This window comes from Elephantulus edwardii, unplaced genomic scaffold, assembly GCF_000299155.1.
Source record: "Elephantulus edwardii isolate Elephantulus edwardi_28Jun2011 unplaced genomic scaffold, EleEdw1.0 scaffold00095, whole genome shotgun sequence".
Taxonomy (NCBI): domain Eukaryota; kingdom Metazoa; phylum Chordata; class Mammalia; order Macroscelidea; family Macroscelididae; genus Elephantulus; species Elephantulus edwardii.
In genome coordinates, this window is record NW_006399845.1 from 9,790,189 (window position 1) to 9,808,031 (window position 17,843).

General features: G+C 40.0%; 1 protein-coding gene across 3 annotated transcripts in view; it reads right to left on the reverse strand.

The window, feature by feature from the left end:
- Positions 1 to 4,567: 4,567 nt before the first annotated feature.
- PCDHAC2 (protocadherin alpha subfamily C, 2) overlaps positions 4,568 to 17,843 on the reverse strand; it is a 294,194-nt gene continuing 280,918 nt past the window's right edge. Inside the window, exon 4 of one of the 3 annotated variants that reach the window (XM_006891145.1) lies at positions 4,568 to 7,285. In XM_006891145.1, coding sequence (XP_006891207.1) covers positions 6,975 to 7,285 — 311 coding nt within the window. In that variant the 3' untranslated portion in view covers positions 4,568 to 6,974. The remainder of the gene's footprint in view (positions 7,286 to 17,843) is intronic. The other 2 variants (XM_006891144.1, XM_006891146.1) reach the window with 2 other exon arrangements.

A 17,843-nucleotide genomic window follows, 5' to 3' on the forward strand; every position in this document is an offset into this window, starting at 1 on the left:
AATGGATGGAAATCCAAAGTCTCTGTAAACTTTCATTAAAATTAACTTAATTATTATGTATTCAAGTAGAAGAATATAGTTAAGGTAGAGTGCATCTGATTTAATTGTAAAAGTCTTTAATATTTTCTCTTTGGGATCTACCTAGAAAAGATTCTACAAAGTTCAGATAATAAATTTGTATCCCAAATAATAGTTACATCTTATTTCTAGATAGAAAACTCTGGAAATTGTCTAATTCTCATTAAAGAGGGAAAGTTTAAGAAGTTGTGATTAGATAATTATAAGGAATTCACTCAAATTACAAAAAGAATTATTTTGAACTGAACTGAAAAAAAATTCCATGTTAATTTAAGTAAAGACTAAAAGGAGGAGGTGGAAAAGGTGAGATGAAGAGGTAGAAGGAGGAAGGAGAGGAAAAGAAGAAAATTTAAGGCAACAAGCAAAACAAAACTTAATTTTTGTGTGAATATGCACAGAAAAGAAAAGAAGCAAAAACCCGTGCATGAAATTATGAATATTGGATAACTGTGGGAGGAAGACTTTAAAGAAACTGATAGAAAGAGTAGTGATTAATTTTTCTTTATATGTCCTTGTATTCTTTATTGGAAAGAGTATGTATTGTTGTGATGGTTAAGATTTATATATTATCTTGGCTGCCTATGATTCTGTGGCTTGGCAATTAATACATGGTCATTCCCTTGATGAGGGCTAATGTAATCACTCCTTTTATGAGATCTGCTATGAGTAGCCAATCAATTGAGAGTTTTGTAAAGAGCGTAGATCAAACATATAAGTGTCTGGCAATGCTCTCTTGCTTTGGTTCATCTGGGAAACTGCTTATGATATAACAATATTTATATCGTTCTTAAGCATAACTTCAGGGAGAATAGCACCATATTCTTTACCAAGGCCTCCTCCCTAATTAAAATGAGAATATATATGTTTGAGTACTTGGACTGCAAAATCAAGTGATTTTTCAGATTACATGTTATGTGCCTGTTAGCCAATTGCCAAACTTAAACTAAGAAACTATTATAATCATCTTCTGCTACAAGAGGAATCACATGAAAATATGTAGAAAATGGAATTAAACCACCCCCACCCCAGATTCACTACCTCTGAGTAGTGAGTTGACTCCAATTTACAGTAATCTTGTAGAACTGCTCTTTACCGTTATCAAGGCTGTAAATTTTTCCAGAAGCAAGTTGTCTTGGATTTCTCCTTTGAAGCTGCAGGTAGGTTAAAATCCTTGACCTACTGGATAGCAGTCCAATGCTTCATCCCCTGGACCATTGTAAGGTACAGTGGAGTCAGTTACGACTCTGTGATCTTAATGGATCTGAACCCTGCTCTTTTTTGTGCCATCCTCATTATTTCTGCTATACTTGAACCCGTTGTTACAGACACTATATTGATCCATATCATTGAGGGTCTTCATCTCTTTTGCTGACTTTTCTTTCCATTGTTATTGTTATGTACTGTCAAGTTAACTACAACCCATAGCAACCCTATGTAAAACAGCTCTTAATTTTGACCTGTCCTAAGCCAACCTCACTGTCTCTGACACACCTGTCCTCCTTGCCACAGTCACTGTGTCAATCCTTATCATCCAGGGGCTTCCTCTTCTGCACTGACCTTCTACCTTCCAAGTATGATATCCTTCTTCAAGGACTGGTACTTCCTAGTGACATGCCAATATGGGGTGAGGGTAGGGGTGCAATGTCACATTGCCAAATTTATCTGTCCCTCTTTGTATTGGGAAAGTGTCTTTGCATGTTGCTCTTCTAGATATGTCTAGCATTTGGTCTTTTGGGTTCAGTGCTTGTCTGTCAAATGTTGTACTAAAGGTGAGCTCTTCCCATTAGGGATCATAAACAGAGCCTGTAGAAAAGCTCTGGAATTTTGTTTGTTTCTCTCTTTCCTTTTTCAAAGTTATCTCTCAGTGATTTTTGGGGATTTTAAAAACTCTAGATGTAACTCTGTAAAGTACATTAGTATTTGCTCAATTATGCTTATGCTTTAGAATTGAGGGTTTTTTTTAATTAAAATTTTATTTTATTTTATTTTATTATTTTTGTGTGCGTGTACCGTCAAATCAGATCTGACTGGTACAGGAGGAGATTGTCCCTCCTAACCCGGCAGAGCATCTGGTGGATTCGAACCGTGCACCTCTGGGATTGTAGCTGCAGCTCCTTGCCACTAGGCCACCAAAGATCCCCTAGAATTGAGTTTTAAGTTATGAAACATAAAATACATTAACACACACACACACACACACACACACACACACACACACACAATCCATAAACATGAGATCCTGGGACTCAGGGTCTTAGCCTAGTAGCCAGAAATCAACAGTCACTAAAAGAACCTCATCCTTTCAGACATCATCAATTGCTATTCTTCTAAACAGTAAATCTAGCTTTTTGTACATAAGTCACATGTCAAATAGCCTTACTCTTATGATGTATGCAGCTCGGCTTGACTCTGATTATCTTCAGGACACTAAGGCAAGCTTATGGATCTTTTGACAGTTCTATTCCACTCATTAGTCAAACGTAGTTGTCGGAAGCATTTATCTCTTTCAAGATGATGTACTTAGACTCACATGATATTTACTCCTTTGAATATTTATATACTTAATGTCTTAAACTGGAAGCAGGAGCGGCATCCACTTCTGAAATGGCTTGCCTCCGGAAACTCTGTGTACGAACAGTGCTCAGGCTGTTCGTTCATAGGGTCGCTATGAGTCGTCTACGACTCGACGGCATCAAACAACAACAACAACGTCTTAAAACTTTGGGATCTCTGCCTTTCAGATCAGTGATTATTGAGGTAGAATACCTATAAATAGAAAGGTCACCTGACCTCTAGCTTACACAGAACTGATTGATATTAATGATAGAACTAGGTAAGGAGTTATAAAACTAATTTCACTTTTTTTCCCTCTAGGAGTGAGAAAAAAAAGTGGAGGAATAAATAAAATTTCTTATTGTCAAGTTTAAGTGTCTTTTGTCACCCCCCCATTCATCTTTTAGGGAGCTCTGGTAGTCTAGTGCTAAGGAGTTACTCTGCAACACAAAGGCAAAAGGTTCAAATCTACTTGTTGCTCCATGGGAGAAAGATGGGTAATTTCCTTCTGTGCAATTTACAGCCTATGAAACCTCACCTGGAAATTCACCCAGTACGATATAAAAAATTATTTTTTAAAAAAGTAGAAAACTCACTGGAGGGTTAGTTACATGAGTCAATTTCAACTTGATAGCACACAAGAACAATATTCATATTTTAATAAGTACCAAAGGGGTTTTGGGCCTAATAGCTAAACATATGAAAAAGGAGGGGGAAAATATTAGTAATTACAGTTATCATTTATAAAGGACTTTGGAGTGTCAGAGGAATCTGGGATCTTTCAGCCACTCTGAGGAGAACGATAATACAGTCTGGTCCTGTTAAGATTTACAGTTTTAGAAACCAATGTTGAATCACCATGAATGGGGATAGACTTGAGAGCAGTGGGTTTGGTTTGAGTATGGATGCCAGACACTAAGCCAAAACCTTTTTTTAGGCTTCTCTAATTCCTTCCCACAAACCTAGAAGGTCTCTAATATAATCATTCCCATTTTACAGGTGAGGAAACTGCAACTGAAAAACTGAGAAAAGTAATGACTCACACAAGGTTCCCCAGGTAGAAGTTGTAGAGCTGAATCAGTTTATATCTTTTGATAAGTAGAACTGTCCTACATCCCAGTGTGTCTAATCCCAGTCCCAATTTACATTTTGTATCCTGAAGTAATTATCAATGGTGCCACATTTCCACCTAGAGTAGACTGTAAAATAAATTACGTTACCCCTCTGTCTCAATATTTCTTAGCCTTAGACTTAGTGGGTATTTGGAGTCTTTGTTCTGAGAAGCTGTCGTGCACATCACAGGGTGTATAGCAGCGTCCCTGGGGTCTATCCATTAGATGCCAGAAGCACCCACCTTCATCATAGTAATGACCAGCAAAAACATACCCACATATCACCAAATGTTCTTTGCAGGGAGGAAGTGGGATTGACCTTGGTTGAGAATCACTGCATCTAAAGTTCATGTTCAAGAAATTTTAACTACAGAAAGATGTCATTTATTTGTTAGAAGCATGTACTGAGTGAACTAGTGCAGTGGTTGGGATATATACTCTACTTAATAAAGGATATAGATGAGGGGCACTATTCAGCTTCCCAGCTGTGGAAAGTACAAGGGCTAAACAAACCATGGGCATGGTGACTGGAGTGGCTTTGTATTAAAAGTTGATTTATTACAATTCTTTTCAGAGACGGTATAAATAGTGTACTGGAAATTGTGACCCAGGATCCCCTGACTGATAATTCTAGTAAACTGTGGAATTAGATCCATGATTCCATTGGGTGTTTTGCCTTAGTAATGAATGTAAAGGTCAGGGTGATGTCCCAGAGAGAGACAGTAAGTTTCAAACTGCAGGAACCATCTTCAAGGATAATATCTAATTATAACTAAAGTCATTTTTCTCCTACTCTTGTACTTAGAAATGACCACCATTTCTTTCATACCACCATTTTTCATTTATTAGCAATAACAGAGGAAATACCAATAGCACCAATTAAAAATGAATCCACATGACGTGTTTTATCCTTACAGCTGTAATCACTAGTAACTAACACGGATTGGAAAGCACTTTGCAAAAGTAAAAAGTGCTATACAGATACATTATCATTATCATCATTAATAAATTAGCCCAATTCTCCTAGTATTCAAAAGGCACGTAAGGTCAGACACGTGGGCTTCAGTGGGGCAAAATGATCACAACCTACAATGTAGCAATGGTTCACACGTGTTGGCAACAAGTTTTACCCCATGCAATCCTGCAGAGCTGAAGTTACACACCCTTCAAAATATGGGAGAATGAAGCTAAAAGTAGCAAAACAGGTTACTTTTTTTAGATTTAATGCTTTTTTTGTAACAAACTCTTACCTCTCTTATGCTAGCTTTTAAAGAAATAATATAATCAAACTTGTAGGTTTTACATTTTTTAAAAAAATGGAATTTATCATTTCAGGTGACAGCAAATTTTATCATTCTCTATGAGCTGATATTCTAGATAGCATTAGAATTTCAAAGCATTCTGTGACTTTCAAGAGGTCAGATTTGTAAGTTTTGTGCTTGCACACTCTTGGAGGATATCTTCACTATTCATTCCAGAATTGTTACTAGAAAAAAACAGCTTTATCCATTCCCTTGCCAGCAGGATTCTTGGCAAGAGGTGGCTCTTGGCTGACCATAAATAAATTCCTTGAATCACCAGTATCTTGATTTAAGAAAGAAATTTTACTGTGTCTTTCATACACAAAAGCTGATTAACAATGGATAAAAAAACACTACTCCACTTTTTCACAGGTGTACAAAAAGAAATATAATGGAATTACATTCAACAATAAAGCTTAAAGTTCACTCTAGGTAATAGTTGCATTAACATTCACATACACAAGCACAGAGTAAGTATATTTCAGGAGTCTTATAATAGCATACAGCATACATATGGGAGGTTGCGTTCAGGTAACATCATAGGTGTTAGTAAGATAAGCAATTCAGAGTGTTAGCAAAAAGGAAAACTAAACCAAAGAGAAGGTGTAGGCTAGTACACCCAGACAAGTTGCAGAATTAGAGGACTGAAAAGTTGCTCACTGTGTGTATGAGAAAACTATGTTTCTCTTCGATTTCTGGGTCTTGAAATAGTTGGTTGGAGAAAGTTGTGTATTCAAAGTGCACATAATTGGTTCTTAGAAAAGAGAGAGAAAGAGAGATTCCTTTATTTGTTAATTAATACATGCAAGAGGCAGCCCCAGAGTGACCTGAAAGAGTAAAGCTGTGATTGGCAGGTGGCCGGTATAATACAGATGTTTCAGGCAATTCTCTTAAAGCACTTCTGTAGCAGCAATGGTCATTTAAATGGCTGAATTCTCATTTGAGGGGAGTTTAGGGGAATTTATTCATCATATTTCTCTTTAAAGATTTATAGCTATAGATCTTTTTTAAAATAAATCTATCAAACAACAAACAGCATAAAGTGAGGTGCTGGGTTTTTTTTTTTTCTTTTGCTTTTGCATATGTATCATTAGAAAAGGATCTGGCCTTTTCATAAACATTGTGTGCAAAAGAATTTTTAATAAAGTGAGCACAAGGACATATACAGGAAACACATCAGATCTGCTTCTGTTCCCCTGACTGGCCCCCTGTTAAACATGGAAATACTGGCTTGTTGATATAGCGCAGGGTTCAGGATGACACCACAGCCAACACACTTTAGGCAGCCTAAAGCCATGACAGTGGGGACAGTTTTGTCTGCTAAAGGGTGGCCACCATCTTTTGAATTTTAAGATTTAGAAAGTCTGGTCCCTTTTAATTTCACATTTCCCCTTCAGATTGGTAACTCCCACGGATTGCTTGCCTTTGTTTCCCAGCCCTTTTTTCACCAACTAGTCAAATCAGGTCAACCCAGCTGATCGATCCCTGGCACTCGTTTCCCTGGCGGCCACACATACCCAGTGGCCACACCGCACCCAAGCTGCTCAATCTCAAAACCTTTCAGCCTGCCCTGCAAGTGTCATCAAGACAGGATCCCCGGAGCACAGGGCAGAGAGTCCAACCTCTCAGTGGCAGGGCTGGGAAGCCTCTCCTTTGCGGCGGAGGAGAAAGGAAACTTGGGTCTGCTTTTTAGGTTCTGAAAACAAGCCAGAGTGGAGAGAAAAGAGTTAACACCAGACTTAGTAAAGCTTTCAAGACAAAACCTGTTAAATGCGATCTAGACAGACATAAGGAACTTTCTGCAGATTTCTGAGGTCTACAAGAGAGGGCTCATGTGGACAGGAGAAAGGAGAAGGGAATTGCTACATGGGAGAGATTTGCCATTATTACAAAAACTGGCTAAGTGGCTTGTTTCCATGAGGTGACCACCTCACTGGTCACTGTTGTCAGTCGTGCTGTTCCCTTTCTCTTTTTTCTCCTGCATCTTGTTACCCTTCTTCTTTTTCTTCTTTTTCTTGGTCTCCTCCTTTTTGCCGAAGGTTATGAAGTCACTTTTGTCAATTTGGCTGTTAGTAGGCTCCTGCCGGATGGAGATGATTGCAGGAGATCCTGGGATAATGAATTTGTCTGGCAACTCACCAGGGCCAGATTGCTTGGGGTTGCCAGGTCCGTATTTAAAGGTCCAGCTGTTGCTGTTGACACCAGCCCCTACTGGAGGGGACACCTCTCCTGCCTCTGGTTCTGGAAAAGAAAACATCACGTGTCAGTAACAGAATAGCATATGCCCTCCATGCCACACTCCCAGGAAAAGTAAAGAAGCTCCCAAAAATGCCAGACTGGAAGAAATTGTGGGCTATTTCTGCAGGAGAGGAGGGCCAGGGTTTGGTAACAAGCAGGTACATTTTCTCACTAGTAATTTTTATGCAGCTCTGAAGGCCTACTGGATAAGGAGTTGCACTGGTAACCCAAAGGCAAGTAGTTGGAATCCACAAGCCTTGGAGAAAAAACTGGGAAATCTCCTGTGCTGCTTATATCCTCTGAAAGCGGTGGGTCACCTGTAAGTTGGTGGTGGCTAGTGGTAAGGAATTGTGCTGCCAATACAAAGGACTTGATGATACTAAACAACAAAAATAATATCATATTTTAGGTTTTTTTGTGAATAATTTCTTAAAGAATATTGCTTTAATGACTTTTCTTGGGAATGCGACAGGATTAAAGTAGAATATACTACTTTTATAACATAAATCAGAGAAAACTTAAGCCACAAGCCTAGTTTGACTCCTACTGTATCCCAAACAAAAGAGAAACGGGTTATGTCAACTCTTTGATGCTCCTTCATGAGAGGTTGCGGAATGGAATGGGGAGGCGTTGGATCTTGACTGAAAGCAGAGAATACCAGAAGAATGTGTATTTGTGTTTTGTCAACTATGCAAAGGCATTTGGCTGTGTGGTTCATAACAAACTGTGGCTAACATCGAGAAAAATGGGAATCTCAGAACACTTGATTGCGCTCACGTGAAACCTACAGCTAGACCAGAAAGCTATTGTCAAACAAAGCAAAGGAAGACTGAACAGTTCAAAATCAAGGAAGGAGTGTGTCAGAGATACCTCCTTTCTACATATCTTTCTAATCTGTATGTGAAACAGATAATTCAGTAGGCTGGATTTTATGTAGAAGGATGGCAACATGATTAGAGGAAGCCTCATGAATCACCTGAGTTATGCAGATAACATTTGCTCGCCAAAACTGAGGAGGATTTTGCATCTCAATATCAAGAAAACAAAGATTCTCACCACTGGACTAACTGGCAATATCCCGATAGATGGAGAAAACACTGAGGTTGTTAATAATTTCATCTTTCTTGGATCCACAATCAACGCACTTGGTATTGACAGTCAGCATATCAAAAGATGAGTTGCTTTAGAGGGAAAAAATCTGCTGTCAAGGACCTGTCTAGACAATGTCAGTCAAGAGACTAAGGTGTGCCTCATCCAGGCCATGGTCTTCTCAATTGTTTGCTGTGCATCTAAGAACTGGAATGAATAAGGATGACAAAAGAAGTTTGAGTTGTGGTGCTGAAAAAGAGTCCTGAACATACCATGGACTGCCAAGAGAACAAAGAGATCTGTCCTGTAAAGGGTGAAACCCAGGTTGTTTCTTGAAGGAGGACATCATTCTTGGAAGGGTAGAGGATCAATGCAGGAGAGGAAGACCCTAGATGAAATGGATTGTCACAGTGACTGTAGCAAGGGGGCAGGTGTGTCAGAGATGGTGAGGTTGTCTCAGGATAGAGCAAGGTTTAGAGCCATTGTTAATAGGATCACTATGAGTCATAGCTGACTTGATGGCACATAAAACAATGAAAACCCCAAGGTCATTTTTGCTCCAGTATCTTTACACAAATGGTATTCTATAACTTAGAATGATCTCCCCTTCACTATTGTAATGATTCAGAATTCTTTTTTTCTCTCCAGAATTCTTTAAGTCTGTTCTTTATTGTAACTTTCTCAGTGCAGTACTGTCTATGACTCAGTCCACTGCTTTTGAGTTGATTCCAGACCACAGTGACTCAACAGGAAAGAGCGGAACTATCTCATCGGCCTCCAAAGCTGAAAATTGTTAAATAGGAAGATTGCCTCATCTTTCCCCCTGGGGTGATTGGTGGGTTTAAATTGCTAAGCTTTCATTTAGTAGTTCAACACTTAATCCACTGTGTCACCACAATTTCCTATTCTATGACTGGCAGGCCTTTTCTTCTCTGTCTCCACCCAATAATTTCTGTCACTGAAAGAGGTAGGAATATGTCTGTTTTGCTCTTTAGTGTATACTATTGTTGTTGTTGTTGTTGATTGCCATCGAGTCGAGCACAACTCATAGCAACCCTATGAACAAAATACCTGAAGCCTTTCTATAACTATTGCCATTTCTCAAAGTCCATAGAGTTTCCAGAGGCATGTTGTTTAGGAAGTGGATGCCACTCCTGCTTCCAATAGTGTATATTAGTGTCTGGGAAACACTGCATGGTTCAAAATCAGGAAGGGAGTGTGTCAGAGATGCGTCCTATCTCCATACCTTTTCAAACTATATGCAGACAAGATTATTAAGGAAGCTGGGCTTTATGAGGAGGAATGTGGCATCAGTATTGGAGGAACACTCATTAACAACCTGTGTAATGCAGATGACACATCCTTGCTTAGTGAAACTGAGGTGGACCTGAAGCAATTGCTGCAGTAGGTCAAGGACTATAGTCTTTAATATGTATTAAAAGCTCAACATCAAGAAGATAAAGATTTTCACCACTGGGCCAATTGGCAGCACCATGATGGATGGAGAAGAGCTTGAAGTTGTTAACAGTTACAGCTTGCTCAGCTCCACAATCAACACTCTTGGCACAAGCAGTCGGGAAATCAAACGATGAATTACATTAAATAAGTCTGCTGTTAGGGACCTTTCCAGAATAGTGAGAAGCAATGATGTCAGTGTAGAGACTAAGGTGCACCTGATCCAGTCCATGGTCTTCACAATACTTGTTATTCATCAGAGAGCTGGATAATAACTTAGGATGATAGAACAAGAATTGATGCCTTTGAGTTGTGGTGCTGGAGAGGAGTCTTGAACATACCAAGGACCACTAAGAAAACAAATAGGTCCATCTTGGAGAGGGTGAAACCAAGTTTGTCCTTAGATGCTAGGATTTTGAAGCTCCGTCTCACATACTTTGGGCACATGGTCAAGAGAAACTGACTGGTCCTTAGAGAAGGACATCACGCTCAAAAGGATGGAGGGATAGTACAGGAGAGGAAGACTTGGATGAGATGGATTGATACAATAACTAGGGGAATGGGGGTAGGTGTGTTATAGACAGTGAGACAGGCTCAGAACAAGGCAGGGTTCAGAGTTGTTGTACATAGGGTTGCTATGAGTCGCTGGTGACTCGATGGCACAAAATAATAATAAAAATTGTCTGACATAACCCCTGGCTCATAAAGGGATTTATTTAATAAGTATTTTCTAGATGAATTAACAGAAGTCTAGTGTGAGAAGTGGCAGTGGCACCCACTCTTCAGTACACCAAACTACTACATATTGGCAACATTTTTAAGAGATGAGTGACAATGAATGAATACACATAAAGTGTTTAGCTTGATCAGTACTATGTAAGAGCTCAATAAATGGTGTCACCTAGGAGTAACTATATACTAGGCAGCTCCTGGGCAAGAAAGGTAAGAGAATCCTTTTGCAAATCGAAGCATTGTTGTTAAGTACTGTCAAGTCAGCTGTGACTCACAGGGACCCTGTGAACAATGGATTGGAATCTTGTCCTATTCTGTGCCATCCTCATCATCTCTGATATACTTGAACCCAAAATTACAGTAACTCTGTCAGTCCATCTTGTTGAGGGTCTTCCTCCTTTTCACTGACCCTTCAAGCATGATCCCTTGTCCAAGTAGTAGTTGTGTTGCTTTGATGTATCATCGAGTCAGAACCAACTTATAGCTGACCCTCCAGCAAGTTTTCATAGACAGAAATTCACAAGGGAGTTGACTGCCTATCTTTCTCCTGTGAAGAAGCTAATGGATTCAAACCAAATACCTTTGTGTTGGTCACACAACTTCCAATCACTAAGCCACAGAGCTCCCAAGTAGTAGAGAATAGTAACAAAAGGGTAAAAACTATCTTTTTTTTTCTTAAAACCACTTGCCATACACTGTTTTCCCTAGGCAGAGTTGACATCATAATACTCTGCAGATGGCGTAATAGATTTTTCTTTTTTTTCAGAGTAAAACTAATTTCTTTTGTCTATCTAAGACAATCAGATCTGTAATTGAGCTCAGCCCAAATCTGCTTGTTTATGTTTTAAGTGCAGGCCCTGAATATTAGAGACAGACAAGAAAGACAAATGCATTTAAAATTCTCTGATTTGGCTCCTAGGAGAACAGGGTTTCAGCATCACTCCACAATCCGTTAGGTGCTCTCACAGAGTCCAGGATGGAATTTTCCCCAAACATAGCCAGGACTCTGCATGAGGCCTAAGAACCATCATCTGGACATACAGCGCTCAGAGATATCTCTATTTTGCAGAACTAAAGGACATTAATAGCCTGTTGGCTGAAGAAGTCCATCACAGCAGGACCATCAAGAGTTAATCTGCTTATTATACATGTCACTGAGCTTCCAGTGCTTTTCTGGGCAACCTGGTTTGACTTGGCCTGAATGCCAAGAAACAAACAGCGATTCATTCAATTTCATCCTCCCTCTTTTTAGTTTCTTGAGAGCAGAGCAAGGTCTGGGTTTGCCAGTCCCTCACAGAAGGTTGTGCCCAGCTTGCTTTGATTGTCATATAAGTAAACATCTCTCAGGGATCAGAAGCATCTGAACTGTAACTCATTTGAGTGAGCCAGTAGCTTAAGGACCTCACAACATTTACTGACCTCCTAAGTCTCTTGGGCAAGCCCACTAAGGCCTTTGGTTGCCTTTGCCTATAAAATGTTGCAATTTCCCTTTGGAGAGAATGAGAAAGAACGGCATATCTTTTTAGCTCCCAGCTCCAACCTAGGGTTAATTTCAGCAAATGGTTAGGTCAAGGATATTTTCTTCTTTCAATGCTGACTCCCATTTCCCTTCCTAAGTCTTCTTGTAAATCCCCTCTCTTCTATTCTCAGGTATTTAGGTCCCTCTCAGGCAAAGACAAGACTCAAACAAATGGACCTACTATATTCCTTGGAGAGGGAGGGATAACGAAAGAGAAGAAAACCCTCAACCAGATGGATTGACACAGTAAGTGCAGCAATGGACTTGAGTGTGCCAGAGATTGTGAGGATAGCACAGGATAGGACAGAATTCAGGTCTGTTGGTCATAGAGTTGCTATAGGTCATATTCAACTTGATAGCACCTAACAACAACAAGAGCTTAAAAAGATATTTCAGACACACATGAATGAGAGGGGTGTGTGTGTGTGTGTGTGTGTGTGCAGACTTTCAGGCAGTTTCCTTTCCTTATACTCAGAGTACAACACTGTAGGATTTAAAATTATTCATGAAATACAGATCTCAAGTGAAGAGGACTTGAGACACTTGCTGCAGAAGATCAAGGACTGCAGTCTTCAGTATGAATTACATTTCAACATCAAAACCATAAAAATTTTCACCACTTGGCCAGTAGGCAACAGAATGATTAGGTGGAGAAAAGACTGAAATTGTCAATGATTTCATCTTGATTGGATCCTCACTCTTGGTATCAGCTTTCAAGAGATCAGAATGCATGTTGGACTGGGAAAATCTGCTGTAGGACTTCTCCAAAGTTCTAAAGAACAATGATGCTATTTTAAAGACTACAAAGCACGTGATTCAAGCCATGCCCTTTTCAATTACTTGCTACGCATCTGAAAATTGGACAATGAATAAGGATGACAGAAGAATATGTATCTTTGAGCTGTGGTGCTAGAGAAGAATACTGAATATCCCATGGACTGCCAACGGAACAGACAAGTGTGTTTTGGAGAAAGTGAAACCAGGGTGTCCTTGGAGGTGAGGATGGTGAAGCTTTGACTCACATATTTCAGGCATGTGATTGGAAGGGGCTGGTCCTTCCTTAGAAAAGGACATCATGCTTGGAAAGGTGGAGGGTCAGAGAAAGAAAGGAAATGATGCAATAATTGTAACAATGGGCTCAAAGTATATCAGAGTTGGTGAGGATAGCACAGGATAGGACAAGTTCAGGTCTATTGTTCATAGGGTCACTATAAGTCATACTCGAATCAACAGAACCTAACAACAGCAATAAAATGCAATCATAATAAAGTGCTTGGGTGGTACACCAGTCAATGTGCTGACTGCTAACTGAAAGGTCGGTTGTTCAAATCCAGCTAGATATATCTTGGGAAAAAAGTCTTGCAATCTATTTTTTTTAAAAATCAGCCATTGAAACCCTATTGAGCATAGCTCCATTGTGACACACACACATGAGGACAGCATGAGTTGGAATTGACTTGATGGCAGCCAGATGTGATCATAATGATAACAGATGATTATCTGAAGAGAGATTTTAACTTTCTGCCCTTTTTTCTGTATTGGACAATTTCTCCAAAATGCGTGGTAGCACATTTTAAAATCTGAATAACATAATTTTTTTATAGAAGTAGATAGATTTGCAACTTTGAAAACTGCCCTATAAAGATGGCTGGCCAAAGACATTTGATTGTGCGGATCATAACCAACTATGGCTAACATTGAGAAGAAAGGAATTCCAGACCACTTAATTATGCTTACATGAATTCTATACTTACACCAAGAAGCTGTTGTGCAAATAGAGCAAGGGAATACAAAATAGTTCAAAATTAAGAAAGGTATACATCAAGGCTGTATACTTTCTCCACACCTATTCAATCTGTATGCTGACCAAATAGTTCGAGAAGCTGGACTTTATGAAGAATGTGGCACCAAGATTGGAAGAAGTCTTATCAATAATCTGCATTATGCAGATTACACAGTCTTGCTTACCAAAAGTCAGGACTGGAGGCACTTGCTATAGAAGATAAAGGTCTGTAGCTTTCAATATATATCACATCTTAACATCAAGAAAAGAAAAATCTTCACCAACATCATGACAGATGGAGGAAAGATTGAAACTGTCAACAATTTCATCTTATTTTGATCCACAGTCAACACTGTTGGTATCAGCAGTCAGGAGATGAGGATATGTAACATTGTGAAAGTCTGTTGTCAGGGACCTAGCCAAAGTCCTAAAGAGCAATGGTGTCAACTTAAGGCCTAAGGTGTACCTGATTCAAGTAGTAGTTTTTCCCAATCACCTACTGTGCATCTGAAAGCTGGACAATGAATAGAGGACAGTGAAGAATCAATAGCTGTAAGTTATGGTCTTGGATAAGAGTACTGAATATTCTATAGACAGATATGCCATAGAGAAAGTGCAACCAGAGTGCACCTTAGAGGCAAGTTTGGTGAAGCTTCATCTCACATACTTTGGGTGCAAAGGAGAGGCTTTTCTTTGGAAAAGGACATCATACTTGGAAAGGTGGAGGTCAGCTGAGGAGAGGAAGACCCTCAGCAAGAGAGATTAATACAGTGACTATGGCAATGGGCTCAAGTATATCTGAGATAAGGATGGCACAGGATAGAACAAGGTTCAGCTCTGTTGTTCCAAATTTCTATGAGTCATAAGAGACTAGATGGCACTTAATTAATAATTAACAATTCATAAAACAGCATAATTCAGTTGTCTTTCCCTTAGACACTGTCTATAGATCTTCTGGGTAAAATTCTTAATTTTTTCTTTTATACTAAACAAATTAGGGGCCTGAGTTAGTTCATGGAGTTTATTTAGCCTTATTGATTTGGGCTAACAGGATGCTATGCCAGTGCAAATGCCAGGGCATGTCCTGAAGTTGTGAAACAAATGCCATGCTTGTAACTGGACTCTATCCCACACCGAGAAATGCTTTGGACAACCTCTGAGGCCAAGGTGGGTTAGATGAGAGGACAAATGGGTGGGAGTGGGCTTTCTGAACTACATTGATTTCCTCCTATAAAGCAATACAAAGTAATTTTGACCAAGTCTAACAATTTCATGAAAAATAATGGAGGGGCCTGGGCTGGTGAATGTTGGAAGGAGTTTAATTCTCTCAAAAGAGAAAACTTCTCCTCATCTTACTTTGTTCTTCCTTTGTATTTTAAAGGCTCCCCTGGCTCCATCACGTGAAAGTATGCTGTTCTGAGAAACTTCTAGAAATACCTCAAACCCTCAATTTCTTCATTCGTATAATGAAGATAACCCCCTTCTAAATCACAAAGGTATGAATATAGTTGACATTGAGTGTGCCCTTTTTAGATGCTTGACACCAGCCTAAGCAGATCTGCTTATTTGAGACATATGAAGTAAATAGTACTAATATATGTGTTTCTTAAGCGAGGTCATGTGCTTACTAACTTAACTAGTGGAGGTTGAGACTCAAATTGAAGCAGTTTGACATTCACACTGGAAGCTGTATATGAAAGCCTTTGGAAAATCCTAAAGTAATATATAAAAGTAGTTACAGAAATGTAGTGATTATTGCAGTGATTATGTTTTGTCACTTTTTGTTTAGGGTGGCGTAGAGAAGCTAAAACCCGTGGAAAGAACGAACAGGAACGGGGGATGTTCACGTGAGCGGAAAATGCCCTGTAAAACCTCCCCCAGTCTCCAGGTTTCAGCCCCGCCCCTTCGCTCCCCATTCATCCCTTTGTTGCCATCTCTGGGATTTTGGTGCTGAGGTTAATAAAGAGCTTCCAGAAAACCCATCATTTTGATTAAAGCAAGGAACTATCTTGCCAGGCAGCACTCTGGAGCCTGCCTACCGCCCACTCTGCTAGGTCAGTGCAGCCAGCAAAGGCTATTAAATGATTACAGCTGTTTCCGGCCCAGCAGACAGCGCCCCTGGCCTGCTCTGCTCCATCTCTAGCGGGGGCTGCTGCTGCCTCTGGCTGCCCAAGAAAAAGTCAGGTCGCTGAACAGAACATCCAGGCTTTCTAGGCAGAGGCACCACCCTGATTCCTTGTCTCCTCTCCTCCAGCCAGCCACTGCAGCCTGATTTTATTTGTGTCTTCCTGTCTTTAAGCAGCTCGGGGCGGGGGGGCGCACGCGTGCCTGCTAGACTTGGCGTATTGTAGAATTAAACATGCTCAGCCTGCCCGAAAGACAAAAACCATCCACCATCAAATATGCCTAAAAACTAGCTTGTAAAATACTTGGTTTCTTTTCCATCCCAGTTCTCACTATCTAAGGTTTGTGGATCTGTTGGACAGGCTTGCCTCCTCCCCCATGCTCAATGCTTTATGAATTGGACAATACTGACCTGAGGACTAATTACAGCCCACAAGACACAGGAGAACTGTGGTCTGAAACCTAAATCCCGTCTAGGATCAGTGAGAGGGCAAAAACCACCTGGCCTAGCATTTCTCAGATTTTTTCCTTATCAATTGACAGTGGAAAGAATTTTCCATGAAGGAAAAGGGACTGTGAAAATAAAAACCTTCCCTCTTCCCTGTAAACCTCAGATTTTGTAACCGGATATGGAGGTGTAAATCTGACTTCTCCATGTAATAATTCTCTAACGTTGGACCTCAGGTTTCCCCTGTTGTTGAGGTAACAGCCACCTCTCGTGGCTGTCATAGGATTAAGTGTGATTATCCTTCTAAAGCAAATGGCATTTTGCATGGCACAAAGTAGGAGTCATTAAATTAAGATTTGTTAAAGAAATACTGATTTGTATATTCTGGGTCATACAGTTTATTAATAATTTTGCTTGTTTACATTTATTGAATTATTTTAAGATAAGCACCAAAAGGCCTGAACTACAGCAAAATAATTTGCCCTAACTCACACAGGCATTTGGGAATGAAGCTGAAAAATTATTCCAACACTATCGCGCTAGCTCAATAACAAACTTTTTTTTAAACTTCATATGATGCCTGGGGGTTGCTTATTTCAGAAGCAGAGCATCTGGCTCTGGGGAGTATCTAGGGAGGGTTGTGTGTGTGACTGAGGGCCAGCTTGGGAAGGCTGAGCTGATACATTCCCTAGAGGCTGTGGAAGCTGTAGCTCCTGGGTGTTTCACCCACTGAGGGTGGGATAAGTTGACCTGGAAGGCTTTGTGGCTGCATGGTGCTTCAGGCCACAGCTGGGCTAATTTTCAGCAATCTTGCAGCGGAAGAGATAAATACACTTGGCATATTTTTAAAGCCACAGCTCTTGCTTTGTGCTCAAAATAACTCTGCCATTTCTAGGTTAAGAGTATAAAGACATCATGTGCTGTGAGCCCAGATTAAAAAATTGGGATGGGTGGTTTCAAGCTCTCCTCACACACAGAAACCACATCCCTCTACCCCTTTCTGTGACCTCCGAACCCAGCAGAGCCATGCAGTTTCCAGGTTGCTAAGGTCCCCCAGGATCTAGGGAGAGGAGGGCAATTTCTCTTTATAGCCCTTTCTCACAATGCCTCCTGCCTCTGCCAGCTGTTATATCCCAGGAGTTTCACAGTGCTTAAAATGTTTTGGGTTCACACAGACCTGAACTGGAACCTGATTCCTCACTTCTTTAATGTAACCTTGAGCAAGTTCCTTAGTCTCAAAGCCCCAATTTTTTTTAATATGTAAAACAAAGATAATAATATCCAACTAAAGGGAATATGAGAATTCAAAACAGACAATGCTCGTAAATCACAGAGATCAATGCCTGGCAAGCAGAAAAACTGAAATAATGGGAGGTGTTATTATCATGCAGTATTCCTCTAAGGAACCTGG